The sequence below is a fragment of the Sus scrofa genome, chromosome 4 (genome assembly GCF_054392235.1).
Source record: "Sus scrofa isolate SSC_HxYL_T2T_F1_AM1 chromosome 4, Sscrofa_HxYL_maternal_Yorkshire_Landrace_v2.0, whole genome shotgun sequence".
In the NCBI taxonomy this organism is placed as follows: domain Eukaryota; kingdom Metazoa; phylum Chordata; class Mammalia; order Artiodactyla; family Suidae; genus Sus; species Sus scrofa.
Genome location: NC_139386.1, coordinates 87,842,215 through 87,864,441, shown reverse-complemented (window position 1 = coordinate 87,864,441; position 22,227 = coordinate 87,842,215). Strand labels below are relative to the sequence as shown.

The 22,227-nt window shown below is 41.7% G+C and overlaps 2 protein-coding genes and 1 pseudogene across 6 annotated transcripts in view; 1 reads left to right on the top strand and 2 right to left on the bottom strand.

Moving 5' to 3' along the window:
• Positions 1–13,922, bottom strand: part of CD247 (CD247 molecule) — an 89,810-nt gene extending 75,888 nt beyond the window's left edge. Inside the window, exon 1 of one of the 2 annotated variants that reach the window (XM_005663131.4) lies at positions 13,732–13,922. In XM_005663131.4, coding sequence (XP_005663188.1) covers positions 13,732–13,789 — 58 coding nt within the window. In that variant the 5' untranslated portion in view covers positions 13,790–13,922. The remainder of the gene's footprint in view (positions 1–13,731) is intronic. The other variant, NM_214155.2, reaches the window with a different exon arrangement.
• The window catches only part of RCSD1 (RCSD domain containing 1), a 501,912-nt gene that overhangs the window by 317,792 nt on the left and 161,893 nt on the right, over positions 1–22,227 (top strand). The gene's annotated exons all lie outside the window — the stretch shown is intronic.
• On the bottom strand, positions 2,664–3,602 carry LOC146403918 (heterogeneous nuclear ribonucleoproteins A2/B1 pseudogene; annotated as a pseudogene).

The window sequence follows — 22,227 nt, the reverse complement described above, 5'->3', positions numbered from 1 at the left end:
TTAAATTGTGAACATAAATTGAAATCTTAATTTTTTTGTATTGCATTATTTTGAATTTGCATAATTCAAATGCATCCCATTAAATGTGATTTGTATATTCCTTTGGAAAGTTTTTTTCCATTTGTCTTTTCTTTGTTCTTTGTTTTTGTTTTTTTGTCCTTTTTTTAGGGCCGCATCCGTGGCATATGGAAGTTCCCAGGCTAGGGGTCCAACTGGAGCAGTAGCTGCCAGTCTACACTGGAGCCACAGCAACACGGAATCCATGTCATCTCTTCAACCTACACGACAGCTCACGGTAACGCCCAGGGATGAAACCAAGTCCTCATGAATACTAGTGGGGATGTTACCGCTGAGCCACTATAGTTATACCTCGGAAAGGATTTTTTAAAAAATCTTCAGAGAAAAGGAATGAAGGGATGGCGCAGAAACATAGTGATGGGGTCAAACTTGATGGAGAAAGACCATGGGTTTGAAGGAACTCTCTGGGGAAAGCGTCCAGGACCCGGACCATAGAGAGAACTCCCAAGAGAGGACCCAGCAGCAAGATACCATCTTCAGCTTCTTTGGGTGAGCATTTGGCCCTGAATCGGAGATGATTAGCCAGTTTGGAGGTTAGATTTCTTTCCGTTTTTAATTGAAATTACTCCAGGCTTGAATGCCACTATAAAATGTTCAACTCTAAATTTAAAAATCCCTAAACAGCCAAATCCTCTCCAGCCCTTGGGTCAGAGGACCTATTTTGTGCTCTTCAAAATGGCTGACAGGAATTTGCTGAGGACGCAATGGTCTGAAACCAAACTAAAAATTAGTTCTGCCTCAGGTCGGAGGCTTTGTGTTTTAAAGCCATAACCAGAAACTCACAGATGTGTTTTGTCCAAACTAAAGAAATCAAGAAATTGTCATGAAGATCAAACACTGCTCTCCAAACTTTCCTTTTCACATCCTCCCCACTGGCCAATTTGGATTGCTAGAGTTTGTGATAACTTTATTCACAATCCACTTTTGGTTTCCAAGTAGCTCCCTCTCCAAGATGGAATTACAAAGCTTTGAAAATTACAGGCACCCTTCCTCTCACCCTGAAGAGCTATTCCTGACCAAGTCCTCTGTTGAAATGGAAGGAATTTGCTTTATAGCAGCCTCCCTTGTGGAATTATGGATGGGGACATTTAACAATACAGCATTTGCAATGGGCAGGTGAGAACTGGCCAAGTTTTTAAAGGGGATTTCACAGGCCAGGTCAGCAGGGAGATGGATGGGTGAGCTGCGCTGGATACAATTATTTGACTTTCTGAGCTGTTCTTTTGAAGCCTCTACACTTAATAGAAAGAAAAAGAATAATCCTCTTTGCCATCCTTTTGTAGCTCAATCTTTATTGTTCCCACCGAAATCCAAAGAAAACAGACAAGATTCATTCTGTCCAAAAAGCATTTGTGTATTTTGTATAGGTCTGGGTTTTGAAGCGTTGATAGCAAAGTGGGAGAAAAGACAAAGATTCCCCTCTAATCTGAGGAAATCAAAGGGGGAATTTCTGAAGCTCTCTAGTCTAACTCAAAATAGTCCTGGGTGGCATCTCCTGATATATGCCTCCTTTGCTGTTAAACTCAGCATGGAAATTAGCACAGTCTCACAAAATGATGAAAATTAGACCAGACCATAAAGAAGTAAGCCTGTAGGGAAATTAAGACTTTTTCACAAAACCTGATGACATGACCTACAAAACTAGGCAAGTTTTCTTTCACCTACAGGCTCTCAATCACTCAACATCCATCTCTAAGACACCGGCCTAAACAATGTGCTGGTCGGGCCAACTATCTACAGAGTTGTTTGTCTGCCTTGGGGCACATGAAAGATGCTTAGTAAATATTTACTCATTGATAAGTGAAGTGACTGACCCAGACTATTTGTTTTATTTAAGGGTAAGAATTCCTTAATTTTTTTTTTTTTTTTTTTTTTTTTGTCTTTTTGTCTTTTGTTGTTGTTGTTGTTGTTGCTATTTCTTGGGCCGCTCCCGCGGCATATGGAGGTTCCCAGGCTAGGGGTTGAATCGGAGCTGTAGCCACTGGCCTACGCCAGAGGCACAGCAACGCAGGATCCGAGCCGCGTCTGCAACCTACACCACAGCTCATGGCAACGCCGGATCGTTAACCCACTGAGCAAGGGCAGGGACCGAACCCGCAACCTCATGGTTCCTAGTTGGATTCGTTAACCACTGCGCCACGACGGGAACTCCTCCTTAATTTTTTATTGCTGCTACCACAACCACAATTTATAGTACAGTGTGCCGAGTGTAATGAAAAGAAAAAGACAAAGCTAAAAGAGATAAAAGACCTTAGGAATGTACATCTAATTGGCACTACATTGCATTAATCAGTTAATTACCTTTTTGCAAACCGTGGCTATGGCAATCTTAAACTAGAAGGGTTTCCTGTTTAAGCTGCAGTAACTTTTCTGACTATGCATCATGGTTCTTTCTGTAGCAGATTTTTATAGGTCCTCTAATGCCTTTATGATGACTGCCTCAAAGTAACCTGTAGCTTTTCTGACAATTCCTCACTGTCTCTCCCACTAAGAACTGTAGCCCTTTACTGCCGAGTTTTTAGAACCTTTCTGCTCACATATCTCTCACTTACATCATCAGATCCATAATCACCACATGGGCAGCCCTAGGTTCTTCCACCAAAACTGGCCCCCTTCATGGGCCCATAATTTGATTGCTGTTGTCCACTATAATTTCCAAAATCTTTAGTTTCCTGCACCACCACAGTTACCAGTGCTGAAACATCCGCCTTCTTCGTAACCACCATATCCTCTGCCACCACCAGCATTTCTACCACCTTGGTTTCCATATCCTGGCCCCCCACCACCATAGCCTCCTGTAGTACTATAATTAGGGCCATCATGATGGTTGCCACTGTAACCTCCAAATCCATTATTTCTACCACCATCACCTCCTTAACTACCTCTGCTGCCACAGCCTCCACCACCATAGTCTCCTCTTCCAACCAAGGTGTCCACCATGGCTAAAGTATCCTCAATGACTTATAAAGTTATCACATCCACTTCTACCTCTTTGCAATCCCACAGACTACACTTCTTATTTAGAAAGGTTCTTTTTCACCTCATAATTATGCCCATTAAGGGTGCAGCATTTCGGAGTTCCCATCATGGCTCAGAGGTAATGAACCCAACTAGTATCCATGAGGACGAGGGTTCAAGCCCTGGCCTCACTCAGAGGGTTAAGGATCCAGTGTTGCTGTAAGCTATGGTGTAGGTCGCAGACACGGCTCAGATCTGGCATGGCTGTGGCTGTGGTGGAGGCCAGCAGCTACAGCTCTGATTCGACCCCTAGCCTGGGAATATCCATATGCTGTGGGTGCAGCCCTAAAAAGACCAGAAAAAAAAAAGGTGTGGTATTTCTGAACAACAGTTTTATTAATGGGATCATGATCACCCCAAATCGCAAAAGCTAATTCTCTTTTTCCACTGTGCCTGTCTTCTATAACTTCTATGATTCCAATCTTGCTATACTTTTCAAAGTAGTCTTTTGAATTATATTTTTCTGTATCTCTTTTAATGCCACCAACAAAAATTTTCTTCACTATAAGATGGATTTTTTTTGTTTGTTTGTTTGTTTTGTTTTTTGTGGGTTTTTTTGTCTTTTTGCTATGTCTTTGGGCCGCTCCCGCAGCATATGGGGGTTCCCAGGCTAGGGGTCGAATCGGAGCTGTAGCCTCCGGCCTACACCAGAGCCACAGCAACGCGGGATCCAAGCCGCGTCTGCAACCTACACCACAGCTCACGGCAACACCGGATCCTTCACCCACTGAGCAAGGGCAGGGACCGAACCCGCAACCTCATGGTTCCTAGTCGGATTCGTTAACCACTGCGCCACGACGGGAACTCCAAGATGGATTTTATGAATGCTCTCTAGAAAGAGCTCTCTTTGGTGCCACGACGCCCATCATTCTTGTGTGGTCCCACATACATTGCTCCATCCACCTCTTGTGACCACAGGAGTAAGTTGTGAAACCAAAGCCCCTAGAACATTTTGTTTGAGGGTCTCTCATCACCACATGGCCTGTGTGCCCCGTTTCTCAAAATAGTCTCTTAAACTATCATCTGTGGTTTCAAAGCTCAGAACAGCAATAAAGTTTTCTCAATTGCTCTGATTCCTTTGGATCATGGCCATGGTGTAAAGATATGTATAATTTAAAGGACTTTAGCAAGAATAGCAGATCAGGAAGTATTTTTAAAGCGGCAAACTTTTTTTCCTTAAAGTTCATATTTTCAACTGAATGCTGCATGCAAGAGAACAGGACAGAGAATTAAATCCTTGTCAACTTAGAGAGGTCTATGATGCCTAAAAATATGCTGGCAGAAATTTCAGCAAGAGCACCAGGCCCCAAGCTAAAAGGCTATTTGCAGCATTTTCTGCTGGGCACCTCCTCTTTCTCCCTTCCAGTCAGTGCTCTCTTTCCCAATGACAGTGCAAGGGAAATGTCCCATCCAGATGGTTTGAATAATCAGATATTAAAAATAACTCTGGAGTCCCCTGGTTAACAAACCTGACTAGTATCCATGAGGACACAGGTTCGATCCCTGGCCTTGCTCAGTGGGTTAAGGATCCAGCGTTGCCGTGAGCTGTGGTGTAGATTGCAGACCCAGCTCAGAGCCAGTGCTGTTGTGGCTGTGGTGTAGGCTGGCAGCTGTAGTTCTGATTCGACCCCTAACTAGGAACTTCCATATGCCCTGGGTTCGGCACTAAAAAGACAAAGAATAATAATAATGATAATAAAATAAAAATAACTATCAGTCTGGCAATACCAGCTCTCTACAGCCAAAGTAGGTTACCAGGAGCCACCTTATTGAATTGCTTATCTATTCTAAGGGCAGAAAGAAAAGCATCCAATGCATTTTGACTCTTTTAGTCAAAACTCACAGAATGTCCGCTGTGGGGAGAACTGGTGAGAATTTGGGGAGCTGGTGACATTTTCTGCTGACAGGAACATGTTTCTAAAACTCTGTGTGCTGGGCCTCCACTTTGAGAAGGGCTCACCATAGGGAACTATTTGTGTTGGGTTTTTAACCTTGAGTTCTGAGAACAACAATTTTCCACTTTCCTTTGTCACCCTAATGGTGGTAATAATGTCAGCAGTGAGTCTGGGAGATCCCCACGCATCTGGACCTGATTACAAGGGGAAGACAGGGTTTTCACAGGTGGGAGTTGGGTAGGGTCTGCATTCTAAGTAGAGGGAACTGGGAAGAAGGTGGAAGGAAAGAAAGATAGAAGGCTTACTTGGGAGATGGCAGAGTTTTCAGAGGAGTTAATGACGGCAGTTGGGAGACACGAGAGGTCTCTGCATCTCTATGATCCTAGACGTTCTAGTTTGGACAGTTTTCTTACCCCTCTCCTGTAGAGAATGCCTGGACTGCATTCAATGGCATCTCTGCCCCACTGCTCTGCCACTTAGATGGCCAGCTCTAAGCTGAAGCAACATTTGCCCTTCCTTCTACAGAGCTGTCATGCTGCCACCAACCTCCTCTTATATGCTCACTTCATACACAGAAAACCACTCACTGGTGCACACAGATGCACATGCCATCCCCATACAAATAAGCACATACATGCACCAGGCACACCAAATCACACACATGTGCACCCACATGCTGGAACACACCGGACACATACACAAACACATAGCCTCACACATGCCTGCACATGCACACCCGGGGCATAGACTCCTGCACCCCCAGCAGAGAACATGATGGTGCAAGTGTTTGCCTCATCCACACTGAGCATTAACCCACAGGACGGGGCTTGGGTACAGGCTGGTCCCATGATAGCGTCCCCTGGCTCAGCTGCCTTCCTGGAGCACGCTGCTCAGGCCAGGCTGCCCCCCACAGCCACAGATGGTAACCTCCATCCCCAGAAACCAGGCTCTCTTCTACTCTTCCCCCTACAAGACCTCTTCCCTCCAAGCCTCCACCATCACTCCCAGCCTACAGGACAAAAAGGTAGTCCTAACTCAGGGCTGCCATTCACATTCTGTCTTAGAGCCAGTAAACACTACAGGATAGGAAACAGGTGAAATGTAGCAATACCCAGCTGACCTTCTAGTATCTACAGCAATTACTGTAGAAGTGATAATTTGTTTAATCCTAAATGGTGTTGCTTTGTGTTCTGAGTTGTCCTCCCAACTCCAGGGTTTGCCAAAAGCAATGCATATATAACGCAGCAGCCCTACAAATATCCTGCTGAACCTGCCAGACACTTTTCCTTTCCTAGCCCTTTTCCTGGTCAGCTTGGGGAATGGCCCCTCTAAGAGTCACTGATATTTGCGTTTTGGGCAGTTTAATGCTTCACTTATTCTTCTCTGAGCATCAGATTTCTTATCTTGGTTTGCTTTGCTCCAGTCAACAGCAAAAGTGTTTGCACTCCCCGAGCTCAGCCCAGGCAGATGCGAGTGACCTCAAGGCCGAAATCTGACATAAATAATTGAGAATTGATTATAGACATTTGTCATTTAAAGGTAATTCTCCCACTCCTCGATGATTTATATAAAAAAATCAAATCTCACCTCAGATTCTCTGGGTAATAAAATGCTTTTCTTTTAGAAAACGTCACTCCACAAAACCTTATATACTGTATGAAGGTAAATTCTTACCAAACAGATCAATTAAAGGCAATTATTTTGGATCAAAGCTTCTCACATACAATTTAATTTACATTTTAATTTACACGTTTGATTTCCACCTATGCGTAACTTGGGGGGAGGGGAGACCTGCGTACACAGAAGCAGGTTGAATTGCAAATCGAGGCCGGTACCCCTCAAGAAAGGCTCCAAAATAGGTATATTTATTAAGAGAAAAACAGAAAATATGGATTTTACCACTTTTGGGGAAAATGTGAGTTCAGAACTATAATTATAGGCCAGAGAAAAATGTGATGCTCTATTAACAACCAAATACTTCATACAAAGCAGAAAATGAGGCTGTTTCACTTCAAAATAATTATTTCTTCAACAATTAAAAGGAGGTGTGTAATAAGTGCTTACTAAGGGGAATACCTTCAAAAGTCTGCTTTAGGATTCAGTCATCAGATATATGATATTGCAAACTGACAGAAGATCTACTAGAGAGGGTCCACAGAACAGTCGAGAGCACATAGTTTGAACAAGGGATCAGAGAAACTGGGGCCTGGCTCTACTCTTAGGCAAGTCACTAAATCTCTGAGCTTCATTTTCTTTATAAAAAGAGAATCTTAATATTTTTACTGCTGCTTGCCATAGAATGGTTCTGACTGAAAGCACTGGAAACATTTGTAAATATAAAGGGATGACTGCAGAGTTCCCGTCGTGGCGCAATGGAAACGAATCCGACTAGGAACCATGAGGTTGCCCATTCAATCCCTGGCCTCACTCAGTGGGTTAAGGATCTGGTGTTGCCGTGAGCTGTGGTGTAGGTTACAGACTCAGCTCGGGTCTGGTGTGACTATGGCTGTGGCGTAGGCCGGCCGCTGTAGCTCCGATTAGACCCCTAGCCTGGGAACCTCCATATACTTCGAGTGCGACCCTAAAAAGCAAAAAAAAAAAAAAAAAAAAAAAAAAAAAAAAAAAAAAAAAAAAAAGAGATAACTGCACTAAGATAACGTTGGCCTAGACTGGGCAAGGATCCTGCCTGTCCTTGTTCGAATGCTTTCTATTTATTTTTTTCCCCTTGAACCTGAAAATTAGTTGCTGAGTAGCACGAATCATAACAGGCAAACAGAGAGTACAGTGGAAGCTCCTAACATTTCCACCACTGCAATTTGCTTTCTCTTCAAGTCCATTCTCACCAACAAAGTCCTTGTGTGGCCATAAATCTATAGTTAATGCACAAGCGTAAAGAACAAGCCAGAAAATGCTGGACTGTGTTCCTGGATTTTTCACAACAGAAGCTCCCGTGAGAAAGTTAACAATATTGTGATAAGGTGAAAGTTCTAGATTTTTTAAAAGTTTCTATTTTATTTATTCACTTGTTTGGAGCTGCAGGGAAGAATGAAGTTTAGGTTCCTAATTCATGAGCCAGTACCAGTAGGGAAACTAAATGTTCTTAAAAACTTGGTAATTTCAAGACCATTCGAAAGTCATTCTGTCGCTGAAAGGGATGTTCAACCCTCTTCTTCCTCATCTCACAGATGCGAAAACTAAAGAGATTTCTACCCAAGTTTACACTGCAGTTTAGTGACACAAGAAGAAAAAGAAAGCATGTTAGTACAAAAGAAAGCATGTTAGAAAAAGAAAACATTTTCTTTCACTGGGAAAATGATATCCTTTCTATTTTGCAGAGTGGGAAACTGAGGCACACACAATAATGACTGCTGCTTTTCGAGCACCTCCTGCGTGCAGCCACTTTCTCGAGTAGTATCTCCTCTCCACCCGCCATCTCACAGAGGAAGAGCGAGCCTCTAAATGTAGGCACCTGGCCACAGTGAAAGGCTGGGGTCGGGGGGAACCAGGCCTTGGATCCAGATCTTTCTGGTTCCATGGCCTCCTTTCTCCCCCCACCTTATTGCCTACTCCAGAGAAGACAAGAAACACTTGCAGATGGTCTGAGAGAAAAAAAAAACCTCTTTCCCTGATGGGGTTGTTTTCAGCAGAAGTGTCAAGTATCCTGTTAAGTGTTTTTACTTTATTCTTTTAAATGTCAGCCCTGGAGAAATTAGCCCAAGGAAATTCAAAAAAGAAGCTTTTAAAGCTAGATATGTAAGGATTTTCTTGTAGAATTAGCTATAATAAGAAAAATTAGAAATTTCCCAAATGTCCAACAATAAAAACAAATAGTAAAGAAAATACGATGCATAAACTGTGAAAGTTTACACAGCAGTTAAAAACAATCATGAAGGCTAAGGGAAAAAAAAAAAAGATGCTTAGAATAAAATACTAAGGAAAAAAAGCACATGAAATTGTTTCTATAACAAATATATGAAGATATATAAACACTTGTAAAAATATTGAAATGGAATATTTTAAAAATGCATAACTTCCTCTGATGTTAAAAATATCCTTTTACAATATTTTTGGTAAAATACTTCAAATTAAGAGAGGAAAAAAAGGGATAGCTACTTGGGATATTTATTTCGTCACTTAGACCAGATCGGACTATTATAGATACCCCGCTTTTTTTCTTTCTATTGGAAGATTGAATAATGTGATTTATGCTGTTACCCACAAACTGTTATTTTTCTCCTTGGTGCCTTTCATTAGTTTATTAGTACATTAGTTAATAATTTCCAGCAGTGGTAGCCTTCTTTATTTTGTGCTTTTCCCCAGTGTTAAAGCTAAGTCAGAAAAAATGAGCTTCTTTCTTTTTGTCTATTTGCAAGAAATAGTATTAGTTGAATCACATGAAATTATCATTTTCATAGGTCCCAAATAAATGAATATCAGATATTTCATACGGCCCAACCAGCAAATTTTAACAACAGTAGAATTTTATTCTTAACTGTCTTCGTAACTTATTTTGAATCAGTCTATTTATACCCACTGCCCTATCCCCTCCACCAGCTTAATTTCTGCTTTTTTTTTCCCAAAGTAACTTTGTCTAATGCTAAGTTCTCTAGGGTAATGCCACTCTGATATATGATCCCCCTCAACAAACCCTTAAAATGAATTTAATCACATGGAAAAGTCTAGAATTCCTTCATTCACCCACCTTTTAATTTACTCAACAAATATTTACTGTGCATGATCTTTGCTCCCGACACAGTGCTAAATGCTGGGCTACATCCCTAAGTAAGACTAAAGCTTCTTTTCCCTCAGAAAACATTAGACTGTGTTTTAGGCTGGAAGGAATGGCTATGTATGTGCAGTGAGTAAACTAATCGTTTTGTTTCAATTAACAGATCCAATGACTGGTTTGATTATTTTTTTAACCAAATGGACTGTATGTTTGCTCAAATTGATTAAATCTACTGTCACTTTAATTTTGATAAGAACTAGCCTTGGCTCAAGCAGAGAAAAAATTTATTTTGAACTATTGCTGCTATTTATTTAATCAGTTAGCTGACCCATAGATAAATAACGCTCCAGAGAAAAAAGATCCCTAGAGTGTGTTTTGGACAATTCTAAGGCAAGATAGTTCCCTAACGGCGCCTAAGTCCTTCTAAATAAAACCCAAGACACAATGCCAACGGATTCTTGGAAGTAAAACAGTATTATATCTAATAAAAATTAAATCTAATTTTCTAAAAACAAAGACAAAAATAAAAAGAATTTTAAAATAAATTCAGCAAAAATTAAAATAAAATAAAATCAGCGGTGTTTATTCACCTAAGCAAGAGCTTTCTAGCACTGTTTCTGGCGGATGTTTTGCAGCAGCAGAATGTAAATAGGCCAGCAAATCTGAGAAAGGCCAGATGAAGTAACTCATCTAGAGGAGCAGAGCCAGATGACCAAAGGTCAAAATAAACCATTGGTTAAATGCCATCAATGAAAAACCTGTCCCAGCATCACTCAAAAGCTTTCCTCAAGCTCAGTTCTGAGCAGTTTAAGCAAAGGTCTGGTTTTGAGGAGTCTGCATTTAAATACCCTAGCTAAACCACCCGTTTGGATGGGCACTCTGACCAGTGATGACCTTGTCTTAATTTACTCCCCCATTTATATATTTTATATATGTGTGTGTGCGTGTGTGTGTGTATATATATATATATATATATATATATATATATATATGCGCATATGTATGCGTGTGTATAAAATCAGTCATGTTTTCATTTTGGGGGAATATCCTCTACAGAATAAGTGTCTCCAGAAAAATTCACTTGGTCACTGCAACACTCATTGTGTGACCCACTGAGGCTTTGATCCTTGCTCACAATTGGCCTACCACTGGGGACCACCGGTGTTCCTGAGCTGTTACAGGATATGCTCAGAAGCCAAAAGAAGGACCACCTAGATTTCAAGAGATGGAGAAAATGTCCAGGCTGCTTTACGATACAATCAAGAGCAAATTAAGAATCCTAACCATGGGTTTCCATTTTCTGTCCCTGGATAATGAGAACAACAAAACAGGCCAGGATGTAATAATAGTAAAAATTAATACAACTTCCATGTATTGACTGTCTGGTATGTATCAGGCACATTACCTTTATTTCTCACTTTCATAGCTCTGTGATGAAGGTTATTTTTACTTTAGAGGTGAGAAAACTGAGGCCCCGGAGAGGTTAAGTAACTTGCTTAAGGTTGTACTTGTTTAAGGTGGGAAATTGGCAGCACTGTGATTAGCCTGATTCTTCCCACCTGCCTGGGAGCGTTCTCATTTCCTGAGGCTTTGTGTCAGAGCTGCATTTCCTTACAGAGAAAAGACAAAGGCCACACTGACCACCGTGAAGCAAGGAGTTAAAGGGATTGAGGAGCTGAGGGCTCTGCAGGCAAAAGTGTGCCCTTGCCATTAGATACACCATCTTAATCTCTTCCAGCCTCAGGTGACCATCTTGGCTAACACCCAGGGAGACGTCCTTAGGTGGACAGACTAGGTCATTGTATGCTGTGACCTTAATGATCTGGTCATTTCCAAGAAAATGCAAATGGAAAAGTCTTAGTCAAAAGAAGTTTTTTGTTTTGGGGTTTGTTTTTGCTTTTTAGGGCCACACCCATGGTATATGGAGGTTCCCAGGCTAGGGGTCCAATCGGAGTCATAGCTGCCTGCCACAGCCACAGCCACACCAGATCCAAGCCGCATCTGTGACCTACACCACAGCACATGGCAACATGGGATCCTTAACCCACTGAGCAAGGCCAGGGATCAAACCTGCATCTTCGTAGATACTAGTCATGTTCGTTAACGGCTGAGCCACGATGGGAACCCCAAAAGATGTTTTAAATGGGTTTAGGAGTAAGTAACTTACTTGTTCAAGAAAAGAGGGAAGACCTTAGCTCAAATTCCATCAACAGCCTTCCCTCCTGAGGAGATCAGAGTGTGTGTCCTTTCAGGCAGCTTGGGTGCCCTTTGTGGCCCTCGGAGTTAAAGACCTCTGTGAGGCTCTCTTGCCTTCCCCCAACAGAGCTAGGACACTTTGAACAACTTTGGTCCAGGAGCCTTATCTGAAAATAGCTGAAATTTCAATCTCCACTCTGGCAAAGCAAGTGGCATTGAAAGATGAATCTAAAGCTTTTCCTCCTGTACGCTCTTTGTGGAAATGGGACATGGCTCCTCCCATCTTGTCTGCGGGGTGCAGTTTTGTTTACCACTCCTGGAAGCCACCACCACCCAAGCAACTTTTCTTTTCTCTTCTAATTCCATTGCCCCGGCCTTGGCCCCAAGGCCCAGCACAGATGGACCCTTAAGGAAACTCCACATGGTAGAATTATCTCCCAAGTTCAGCGCCCCCCCCCCAAGCTGAAGCCAAGGTCTGGACTCTGTTGCCATCAGCTGTTCTCCCTGAAATCGCTGAATTCACTTGGCTGCTCCACACACAAAGATGGGCTGCTCTGAGCTCGATCTGATGTTCTTACCCCACAGCACCACATGACTCATACCCAACACACGGCCTTTCTGAGAAGAGACCTGTGATCTTACAGAAAACCCTGCAATTACTTTGTCCTCGAAACCGCCAAGGCACTAGGCCAGGGCTGTGCCACGTTCCCTGGCAGGAACAGAAGTGTCAGTGGCCTCTCCTGCCCTCTCACCATTGTAGCCAAATGCCCTCCCATGCTGAGGTGAGCTGCGAAGTGGAGGAAGGACACTGGCTTGCGACGACCCTCCCTGTTTCTTTAGATTCAAATACAGCTTGTCCCATTTTTTGTAAAAATGCTATGACACCAGTCCCCGGACATAGCACATTTTGTCTTCTTTTCACTTCTCCTTATTATCTGGGCTAGAAAACATGGTGGAAGTGAAAGAATTCTAGAAAAGTCAGACTCCAGGAGCAGGAATAAAGTGAGGAGTAAGTTCGCTTGTTGGTTGGTTGTTCCTCATGGTGACAAGTTAACAAGTCACATCTTCTCATCAGTTCCCTACATCGCGTCAGCATCTCTAGCCTTTTGGCCTCAGAGGGAGAGCGGCCTGAAGCAAGGGGCAGTGGTGAGTCACTGAGCCTGGAATGGGTGTGTCATCAGGCAGCCCTTAGCTGCGGGGCATAGGGGAACCAGTGTCAGAGCTGAGCCTAGAATGGACCCCAAAGAAGGCCATATCACTCCCTCCCTCATTAACCCAGTCAGTCCCTGGCCCATTGAGGTGTTTCAAGTCAGACAGGGCCACAGCCATGACCCTCTCTGACCAATAAATGAAATATTCTTTGTTGCCCAAGAAAAAGGGTTGAGTGATAGAGCCAGGAAGGGGGTAAACGACTAGAAAAATGCCTCAGCATGAAACATGGCCTGGCTGACATTTTTTTGGTCCCACCCAGCTTAAATACTCCCTCTCCTCTTCTCCACATGGAACCTGCCTTAGTTTCTCCTCATCCAGACTTGTCTGTCTCCTTTTATCACTGGAAAAATCCATACTTTGGGCAGGTGTGTTTTCAAGCAGCTGACTCTGAATGGATGCCCAACGTGGCCTTAATGAAGCAGATGCCTGCATCGAGCTGGACCCCTCCCTGCCCAGCTGCCCACTGATTTGGGGAGAACAGGATTTAAAGGAGACACTGGCTTCTCACCACCCCTCCACATCTCTCTCCACCCCCCACCCCCACACACACACACGCACAAAGAGTTTCTAAAAGTTCCTTGCCATCAATACATCTGGCCTTACCTGTAATTGGAAACTGTGCCTGCAGGATGGCCACGATAACAAGCGCTGTCCACTTCATCTTGTCCTTCCCCAGGATGGTGCCGGGAGGCAGAGGCTGAGGCAGTCGTGGCTGGACGAAGAAAAGAAAAGAAGTCTCTGCTAGCTTTGTTCTGCTGCTGCCTCCTCAGGAAGTGGAGGACGATGGGGCCTTTGAGAAGGCACCTGCCAACAGGGCCAAGAAACTCACACTCCCCCTTTCGGTTCATAGGCAGGAAGCTCTGGAGGTTTGAGGGTTTGGGGTGTGTGTGTGTGTGTGTCTCAATTTTTGCTTTTCCTCTCATTTAACTATTGTTTTATTTTCCTTTTTTCCTACTTTTTAGCTAATTCCTATCTTGATTGGTGAAGTTAGTCCCTAGATAAATGCAAGATCCCAGTGCATGTAAGAACGTTTGCCACTTTGCTAGGTTCATGTATTTTATGGAGGATGGTAAGATGACAGAGTGCTGGATTCAGAGTCAGGGGAAATGGAGGGACAGAATATTTGTGTTTTAGCGCCATCTCTGCTAACTACTTGCTATGCAGCCTTGAGTAAACCACTCGACATCTCTAGACCTCAGTGTCCTTACCAATAAAGCAGATTACTGGAGTAGCTCTGAGGTTGCAGATCTGAACTTGGCCTGAATTTAATAGAATATTTCAAAATAGTATAGCTCGGAGTTCCCGTGGTGGTGCAGTGGTTAACGAATCCGACTAGGAACCATGAGGTTTCGGGTTCCATCCCTGGCCTTGCTCAGTGGGTTAAGGATCCAGCGTTGCCATGAGCTGTGGTGTAGGTCGCAGACACGGCTCGGATCCCGAGTTGCTATGGCTCTGGCGTAGGCTGGTTGGCTACAGCTCCAATTGGACCCCTAGCCTGGGAACCTCCATATGCCGAAGGAGCGGCCCTAGAAAAGGCAAAAAGACCAAAAGAAAGAAAAAAAAAAAAGCCTTCCCCTTAATGAAATTCCCATTGTTGCTCAGCAGATTAAGAACCTGACACAGTTCCATGAGGCTTCTGGTTCTATCCCTGGCCTCACTTAGTGGGTTAAGAATCTGGTGTTGCAGCAAGCTGCGCTGTAGTTTACAGATGCAGCTTGGATCCCTCATTGCTGTGGCTGTGATATAGGCCGGCAGCTGCAGCTCCAATTCAACCCCTAGCCCAGGAATTTCATATGCCACAGGTGTAGCCCTAAAAAAGGACAAAAGGAGAAAAACAAAAACAAGTTTCCTCCTAAGAAGACTACAATTCTCTAAAACTGCCATTCCTCTAAAAATGCCAGCAAAAGTTTTAGAACAAGAGTGAATGTGAAAAAAAAGTACCAAAATAACCAGAACACAAAAGCACAAGCAATCAGAGAAAAAATAGATTGGACTTTATCAAAATTTAAAACTTCTATGCATAAAGAACACTATCAAGAAAGTGAAAAGACAACCCATAGAATGGAAGAAAATACTTGCAAATCATATACTGATAAGGGTCTAGTATTCAAAATATATAAATAACTCCTACAACTAAAACAGGAAAAAAAAAACAATTAAAAATCTGAAAGATCTGAATTTCTCCAAGAAAATATGCCAACAGTTAGTGAGCACATGAAACAATGCTCAACATCTTTGGTCATCAGAAAATATAAATCAAAACTACAGTGAACTATGCTGTATGTATCACAGGGAAATTTACCCGCTATTCTGTGATAATCTATATGGGAAAAGAATCTGTAAAAGAATGGGTATGTGTATGTGTATAACAGAATCACTCTGTTGTATAGTAGAAATTATCACAACATTGTAAATCAACTATACCTCGATAAAACTTTAAAAAATAAAAAAATACCTACAGTGAACTCTATGACTTCATACACATTAGGATGGCTAAAATTTTAAAAAGACAGATGACAAGTGTTAGCGGTTGTGAAGAAATTGGAACTCTCATACATTGCTGGTGGGAATGTGGAACAGTGAACCCCCTATGGAAAACAGTGTGACATTTGCTCAAAAAATTAAGTAGAATTGTCATATGACCAAGCAGTTCTATTCCTAGGCGTATACTCAAGAGAATGAAAACATGCCCATGTTAAAACTTGTACATGAGTGTTTATAGCAACATTATTCAAAATAGCCCCAAACTAGAAATAAATGTCTAGCAAGTGAGAAATAAACAAATGTGGCATATCGAAACAATGGAATATGATTCAGTCTAAAAAGGAAGGAAGCATTGTTATATGTGGCAACATGGATGAACTTTGAAAACAGTATCTAAGTAAAAGAAGCCAGACACAAAAGACTACATATTATATGATCCCATTTATATGCAATGTCCAGAAGAGGCCACAGAGACTCAAGTAGATTAGTAGTTTTCAGAGGATAAGGAAAGGGGGAAATTAAGACTCTTTTTTTCAATTTAATCTAAATTTTATTTTATCTTGGAGTAGACTTGATTACAATGTTGTGTTAGTTTCAGGTGTACAGCACAATGATTCATTATATATATACATATAGCCATTCTTTTTCAAATTCTTTTCCCATGTAAGTTATTACAGAATATTGATTAGAGTTCCCTCTGCTAGACAGTAAGTCTTTGTTGATTATCTATTTTACATATAGTAGTGTGTATATGCTAATCCCAAATTCCTAAATTATCCTTGCCCCCTCCACCTTTCCCCTTTGGTAACCATAAGTTTGTTTTCTAAGTCTTTTGAGTCTGTTTCTGTTTTGTGAATAGGTTCATTTGTATCATTTTTTAAAATTCCGCATATAAGTGATGGCATATGATATTTGTCTTTTTCTGCCTGACTTCACTTAGTTTGATAATCTCTAGGTCTGTCTATGTTGCTATAAATGGCATTATTTCATTCTTTTTTATAGCTGAATAATATTACATTGTATAAACGTACCACATCTTCTTTATCCATTCCTCTAGTGATGGACATTTAGGTTCTTTCCATGTCTCGGCTATTATAAAAAGCACTGCAATGAAAATTGGGGTCCATGTATTTTTTGAATTATTGTTTTCTCTGATAGATATCCAGGAGTGGGATTGCTGGATCATATGGTAGTTCTTTTTTCAGTCTTTTAAGGAACTTCGATACTATTCTTCATAGTGGTTGTACCAATTTACATTCCCCCTAACACTGTAGGAAGGTTCCTTTTTCTCCACACCCTCTCCAGTATTTATTGTTTGTAGACTTTTTGATGATGGCCATTCTGACTGGTGTGAAGTGATACCTCGTAGTTTTGATTTGCATTTCTCTAGTAATTAGTGATGTTAAGCATATTTTCATATACTTTTTGGCTATCTGTATGAAACTGATTATGAAGTTTTTTGGGGGAATGATGGAAATATTCTAGAACTAGCTATTTATGATGATATACAAGACAGTGAATACACTAAAATCCACTGAAGTATACACCTTAAAATGGTGACTCTTGGAGTTCTCTGGTTGCCTAGCAGGTTAAGGATCTGGCATTGTCACTGCTGTGGCTCACGTTTGATCCCTGGCCCTGTAATATTTGCATACTGTAGGCTTGGCCAAAAAAATAATTTTTTTTTTTTTTTTTAGGGCCGCAGGCTAGGGGTTGAATCAGAGCTGCAGCTGCCAACCTACACCACAACCACAGCCACAGCAACTTGGGATCCAAACCACATCTGTGACCTACACCACAGCTCATGGCAATGCCGGATCCTTAACCCCCTTAGCAAGGCCAGGGATTGAACATGCATCCTCTTGGATACTAGTAGGGTTCTTTTTTTTTTTTTTTTTTTTTTTGGTCTTTTTGCCATTTTCTTGGGCCGCTCTCGCGGCATATGGAGGTTCCCAGGCTAGGGGTCGAATTGGAGCTGGAGCCACCAGCCTACGCCAGAGCCACAGCAACACTGGATCCGAGCCGTGTCTGCAACCTACACCACAGCTCATGGCAACGCTGGATCGTTAACCCACTGAGCAAGGGCAGGGACCGAACCCGCAACCTCACGGTTCCTAGTCGGGTTCGTTAACCACTGCGCCATGAAGGGAACTCCAGGTTCTTAACCCACTGTACCACAACTGAAACTTTTTAAATTAAAAAAAAAATGGATCTCTAGAATATATAAACAACTTATACAACCCAATAGCAAAAAAGCCAATCAATCAAAGGAAAAATGGGCAAAAGACCTGAATAGACATTTCTCCAAAGAAGATATACAGATGGCCAGCAAACACATGAAAAAATGCTCAACATCGCTGATTATAAGAGAAATGCAAATCAAAACTACCATGAGATACCACCTCACACCAGTCAGAATGGCCATCATCAATAAATCCACAAATAACAAGTGCTGGAGGGGCTGTGGAGAAAAGGGAACCCTCCTGCACTGTTGGTGGGAATGTAAACTGGTACAGCCACTATGGAGAACAGTTTGGAGATACCTTAGAAATCTATACATAGAACTTCCATATGACCCCGCAATCCCACTCTTGGGCATCTATCTGGACAAAACTCTCCTTAAAAGAGACACGTTCACCCGCATGTTCATTGCAGCACTATTCACAATAGCCAGGACATGGAAACAACCCAAATGTCCATCGACAGATGATTGTATTCGGAAGATGTGGTATCTATACACAATGGAATACTATTCAGCCATAAAAAAGGATGACATAATGCCATTTGCAGCAACATGGATGGAACTAGAGAATCTCATACTGAGTGAAATGAGCCAGAAAGACAAAGACAAATACCATATGATATCACTTATAACTGGAATCTAATATCCAGCACAAATGAACATCTCCTCAGAAAAGAAAATCATGGACTTGGAGAAGAGACTTGTGGCTGCCTGATGGGAGGGGGAGGGAGTGGGAGGGATCGGGAGCTTGGGCTTATCAGACACAACTTAGAATAGATGTACAAGGAGATCCTGCTGAATAGCTTTGAGAACTTCGTCTAGATACTCATGTTGCAACAGAACAAAGGGTGGGGGAAAAAAATGTAACTGTAATGTATACACGTAAGGATAACCTGACCCCCTTGCTGTACAGCGGGAAAATAAAGAAGTATAAAAAAAAAAAATGGTTCCTCTCAGGTGAACTATATCTCAATACAAAAATAACGCTAAAACAAGCAAAAAGAACAGCCAGGAAAACTCTGTAAAAGATCAAGGAAAGGAGTTCTCTGGTGTTGCAGTGGGTTAAGGATCTGGCATTGTCATTATTGTGGCTTTGTTACAGCTGTGGCATGGATTCGACTCCTTGCCTTAGGACCTCTGCATGCCACAGGTGCAGCCAAAAAAAAAAAAAGAGTAAGGAGAGTGAAATAGCCTTGGGAATGTTACAAAGTGACATGATTACCATATATAGTAGTTGTGATACTATAGACTCTCAAATATATATGGTCAATTGGTAATTGGTTTATAATAAAGGTGCAAGGAGAATTCAGGGGAAAACCAACTAAGTATCTTTATGGAGCAAAAAAAATTTACCCTTACTTTACACTGTACACAAAAACCAACTAAAATAGTCCATAGGCCTAGATGTAAAATGTAAAACCATAAAACTTCCAGAACAAACTGGAGAAAAATCTCTATGACAGAACACAGGAAGCACAAACTATAAGAGAAAAATAATTGATAAATTTGACTTTTTCAAAATTTAAAACTTTGTTCATTAAAAAACAGCATTAAGAAAATGAAAAGGCAAGACATATACTGGGAGAAATTATTTGTAAATGCATATATCAGACAGAGGATTTATATCCAGCATATATAAAAAAACTCTTTCAAGTCAATAATAAGATAATAAGAAAATGGATAAAACATTTGAATAGAAAATTCCCCAAGATAAACGAATGGCCAGTAAGCACTAAAAAGAAGCTAAACATCGATAATACTTAAGAAAATACAGGCGTTCCCGTCATGGCGTAGTGGAAACGAATCTGACTTGGAACCATGAGGTTGCGGGTTCAATCCCTGGCCTTGCTCAGTGGGTTAACGATCCGGTGTTGCCGTGAGCTGTGGTGTAGGTCGCAGACCTGGCTCAGATCTGGCTTGCTGTGGCTCTGGTGTAGGCTTGCAGCTGTAGCTCCGATTAGACTAGACCCTTAGCCTGGGAACCTCCATATGCCGCAAGTGTGGCCCTAAAAAAAAGACAAAAAAAGAAAAAAGAAAGAAAGAAAATACAAATTGAAGAGTTCCTGTCAGGGCTCCCATCGTGGAAATGAATCTGACTGGTATCTATGAGGACACAGGTTTGATTCCTGGCTTTGCTCAGTGGGTTAAGGATCCAGTGCTGCCGTGAGCTAAGGTGTAGGTTGCAGATTCATCTTGGATCTGGTGTTGCTGTGGCTCTGGCGTAGGCTGGCAGCTGTAGCTCCAATTAGACCCCTAGCCTGGGAAACTCCATATGCCATGGGTATGGGCCTAAAAGACAAAAAAGAAAGAAAGAAAACACAAATTGAAACACAATGAGATACTACTACACACCTATACACCTATTAATATAGCTAAAATTAAATAACTGGGAGTTCCTATCATGGCTCAGCGGAAACGATTCTGACTAGCATCCATGAGGACACAGGTTTGATCCCTGGCCTCACTCAGTGGGTTAAGGATCCAGCATTTCCACGAGCTGTGGTATAGGTCGCAGACGCAGCTCGGATCCCACATTGCTATGTCTGTGGTATAGGCCAGCAGCTATCACTCTGATTTGACCCCTAGCCTGGGAACCTCCACATGCCCTAAAAATAAATAAATAAACAAAATTAAACACTGGCTGAATCAAGTGTTGACAAGGCTATGGAGGAATTGGAACTTTCATACATTGATGGTGGGATTGTAAAATGATATGACAATTTTGGGAAAGGTTTGGCAGTTTATTAAAAATTTAAACATACTTCTACCATATGATCCAGACACTCCACTCCTAACTATCTACCTATCAAAGAGAAAAGAAGTTCATATGTTCATACAAAGACATACATGAATATTCATAGCAGCTTTATTTGTAACAGCAGATAGTCATCACCAGACTATGGATAAACAAATTATGGTATACCCATGAAATAATACTCAATAATAAAAAGGAACAAACTGCTAGTAACACAACAATATGGCCCAATCTCAAAATCATACTAAGTTAAAGAAGCTAGGCAAAGAGTATACATTAAATGATTCCCTTTATATAAAATTCTAGCACTGTGACAAAGGGCTTATTCCTTTATGTATAAGGAGCACCTAACCATTGTTCAGTTACAACAAATATTTTTTGGATGCCTACCATGTGCCAAGGACTGTACTATATACTTTATTTTTTTTTTTGTACTATATACTTTGGATATAATTTAGAGTGAAACAAAGAATCCTCACCCTCATGAAATTTTTAGGATTGTAGACATTTAAAAACACATTAGAAAATGAACAAAGAACTTGAACAGAAAATTCATGAAAAAGGGATTAGTAATTGGTTTTTAAATGAATGAAAAAAATCTCAATACCACTCATAATGAGATAAACCAAAATTAAAACTACAATGAATACATTTTTTTACCTACTGGTATCAACCCTCTGCTGGTTCCATCCTCTCTTGCCTCCCAAGGACATTGTTCCAGAAATTTTTTTTTTTTTTTTTTTTTTGCTTCTTAGGGCCATACTCCAGGCATATGTCAGTTCCCAGGCTAGGGGTCTAATCAGAGCTACAGCTGCCGACCTACACCACAGTCACAGCAACACAGGATCCGAGCCGCGTCTGCAACCTACACCACAGCTCATGGCAATGCCAGATCCTTAACCCACTGAGCAAGACCAGGGATTGAACCCAAAACCTCATGGTTCCTAGTTGGATTTGTTTCTGCTGTGCCACGACGGGAACTCCTGTTCCAGAAATTTTCTCTTCTCTCTCCTGCATAACAATTTTTTCTTCTAAATTGAATCATTCTTATCAGTACACAAACATGTTATCTTTCCCATCTTTAAAAAAAAACCCTTGGAGGAGTTCCTGCCGTGGTGCAGTGGAAATGAATCCGACTAGAAACCATGAGGTTTCGGGTTTGACCCCTGGCCTCATTCAGTGGGTTAAGGATCCGGCGTTGCGGTGAGCTGTGCTGTAGGTCACAAATGCAGCTGGGATTTGGCATGGCTGTGGCTGTGGTGTAGGTCGGCAGCTGTAGCTCTGATTGGACCTCTAGCCTGGGAACTTCCATATGCTGTGGAGGCGGCCCTAAAAAGCAAAACAAGACAGAACAAAAACCAAAAAAACCCTTGGAGATTTGAAAAACATTCGCATGTTGGAGCTTGCATAACTCTTGTTGCTTTGGGAATCTAAGAAGTGAATCCAGGCTTCTCCATGTGAAGAAGGCTGAATTAGCCTGCTGAACACACATGCCTCAACTGACAACCAAAACTAACTTCTAAGTAAATGAGTGAAGCTATCTTAGATCATCCACAGCAGAGCTGCCAGAGGACTGCAGCCACATGAATTACCCCAGGTAAGGCCAGACAGGGTACTA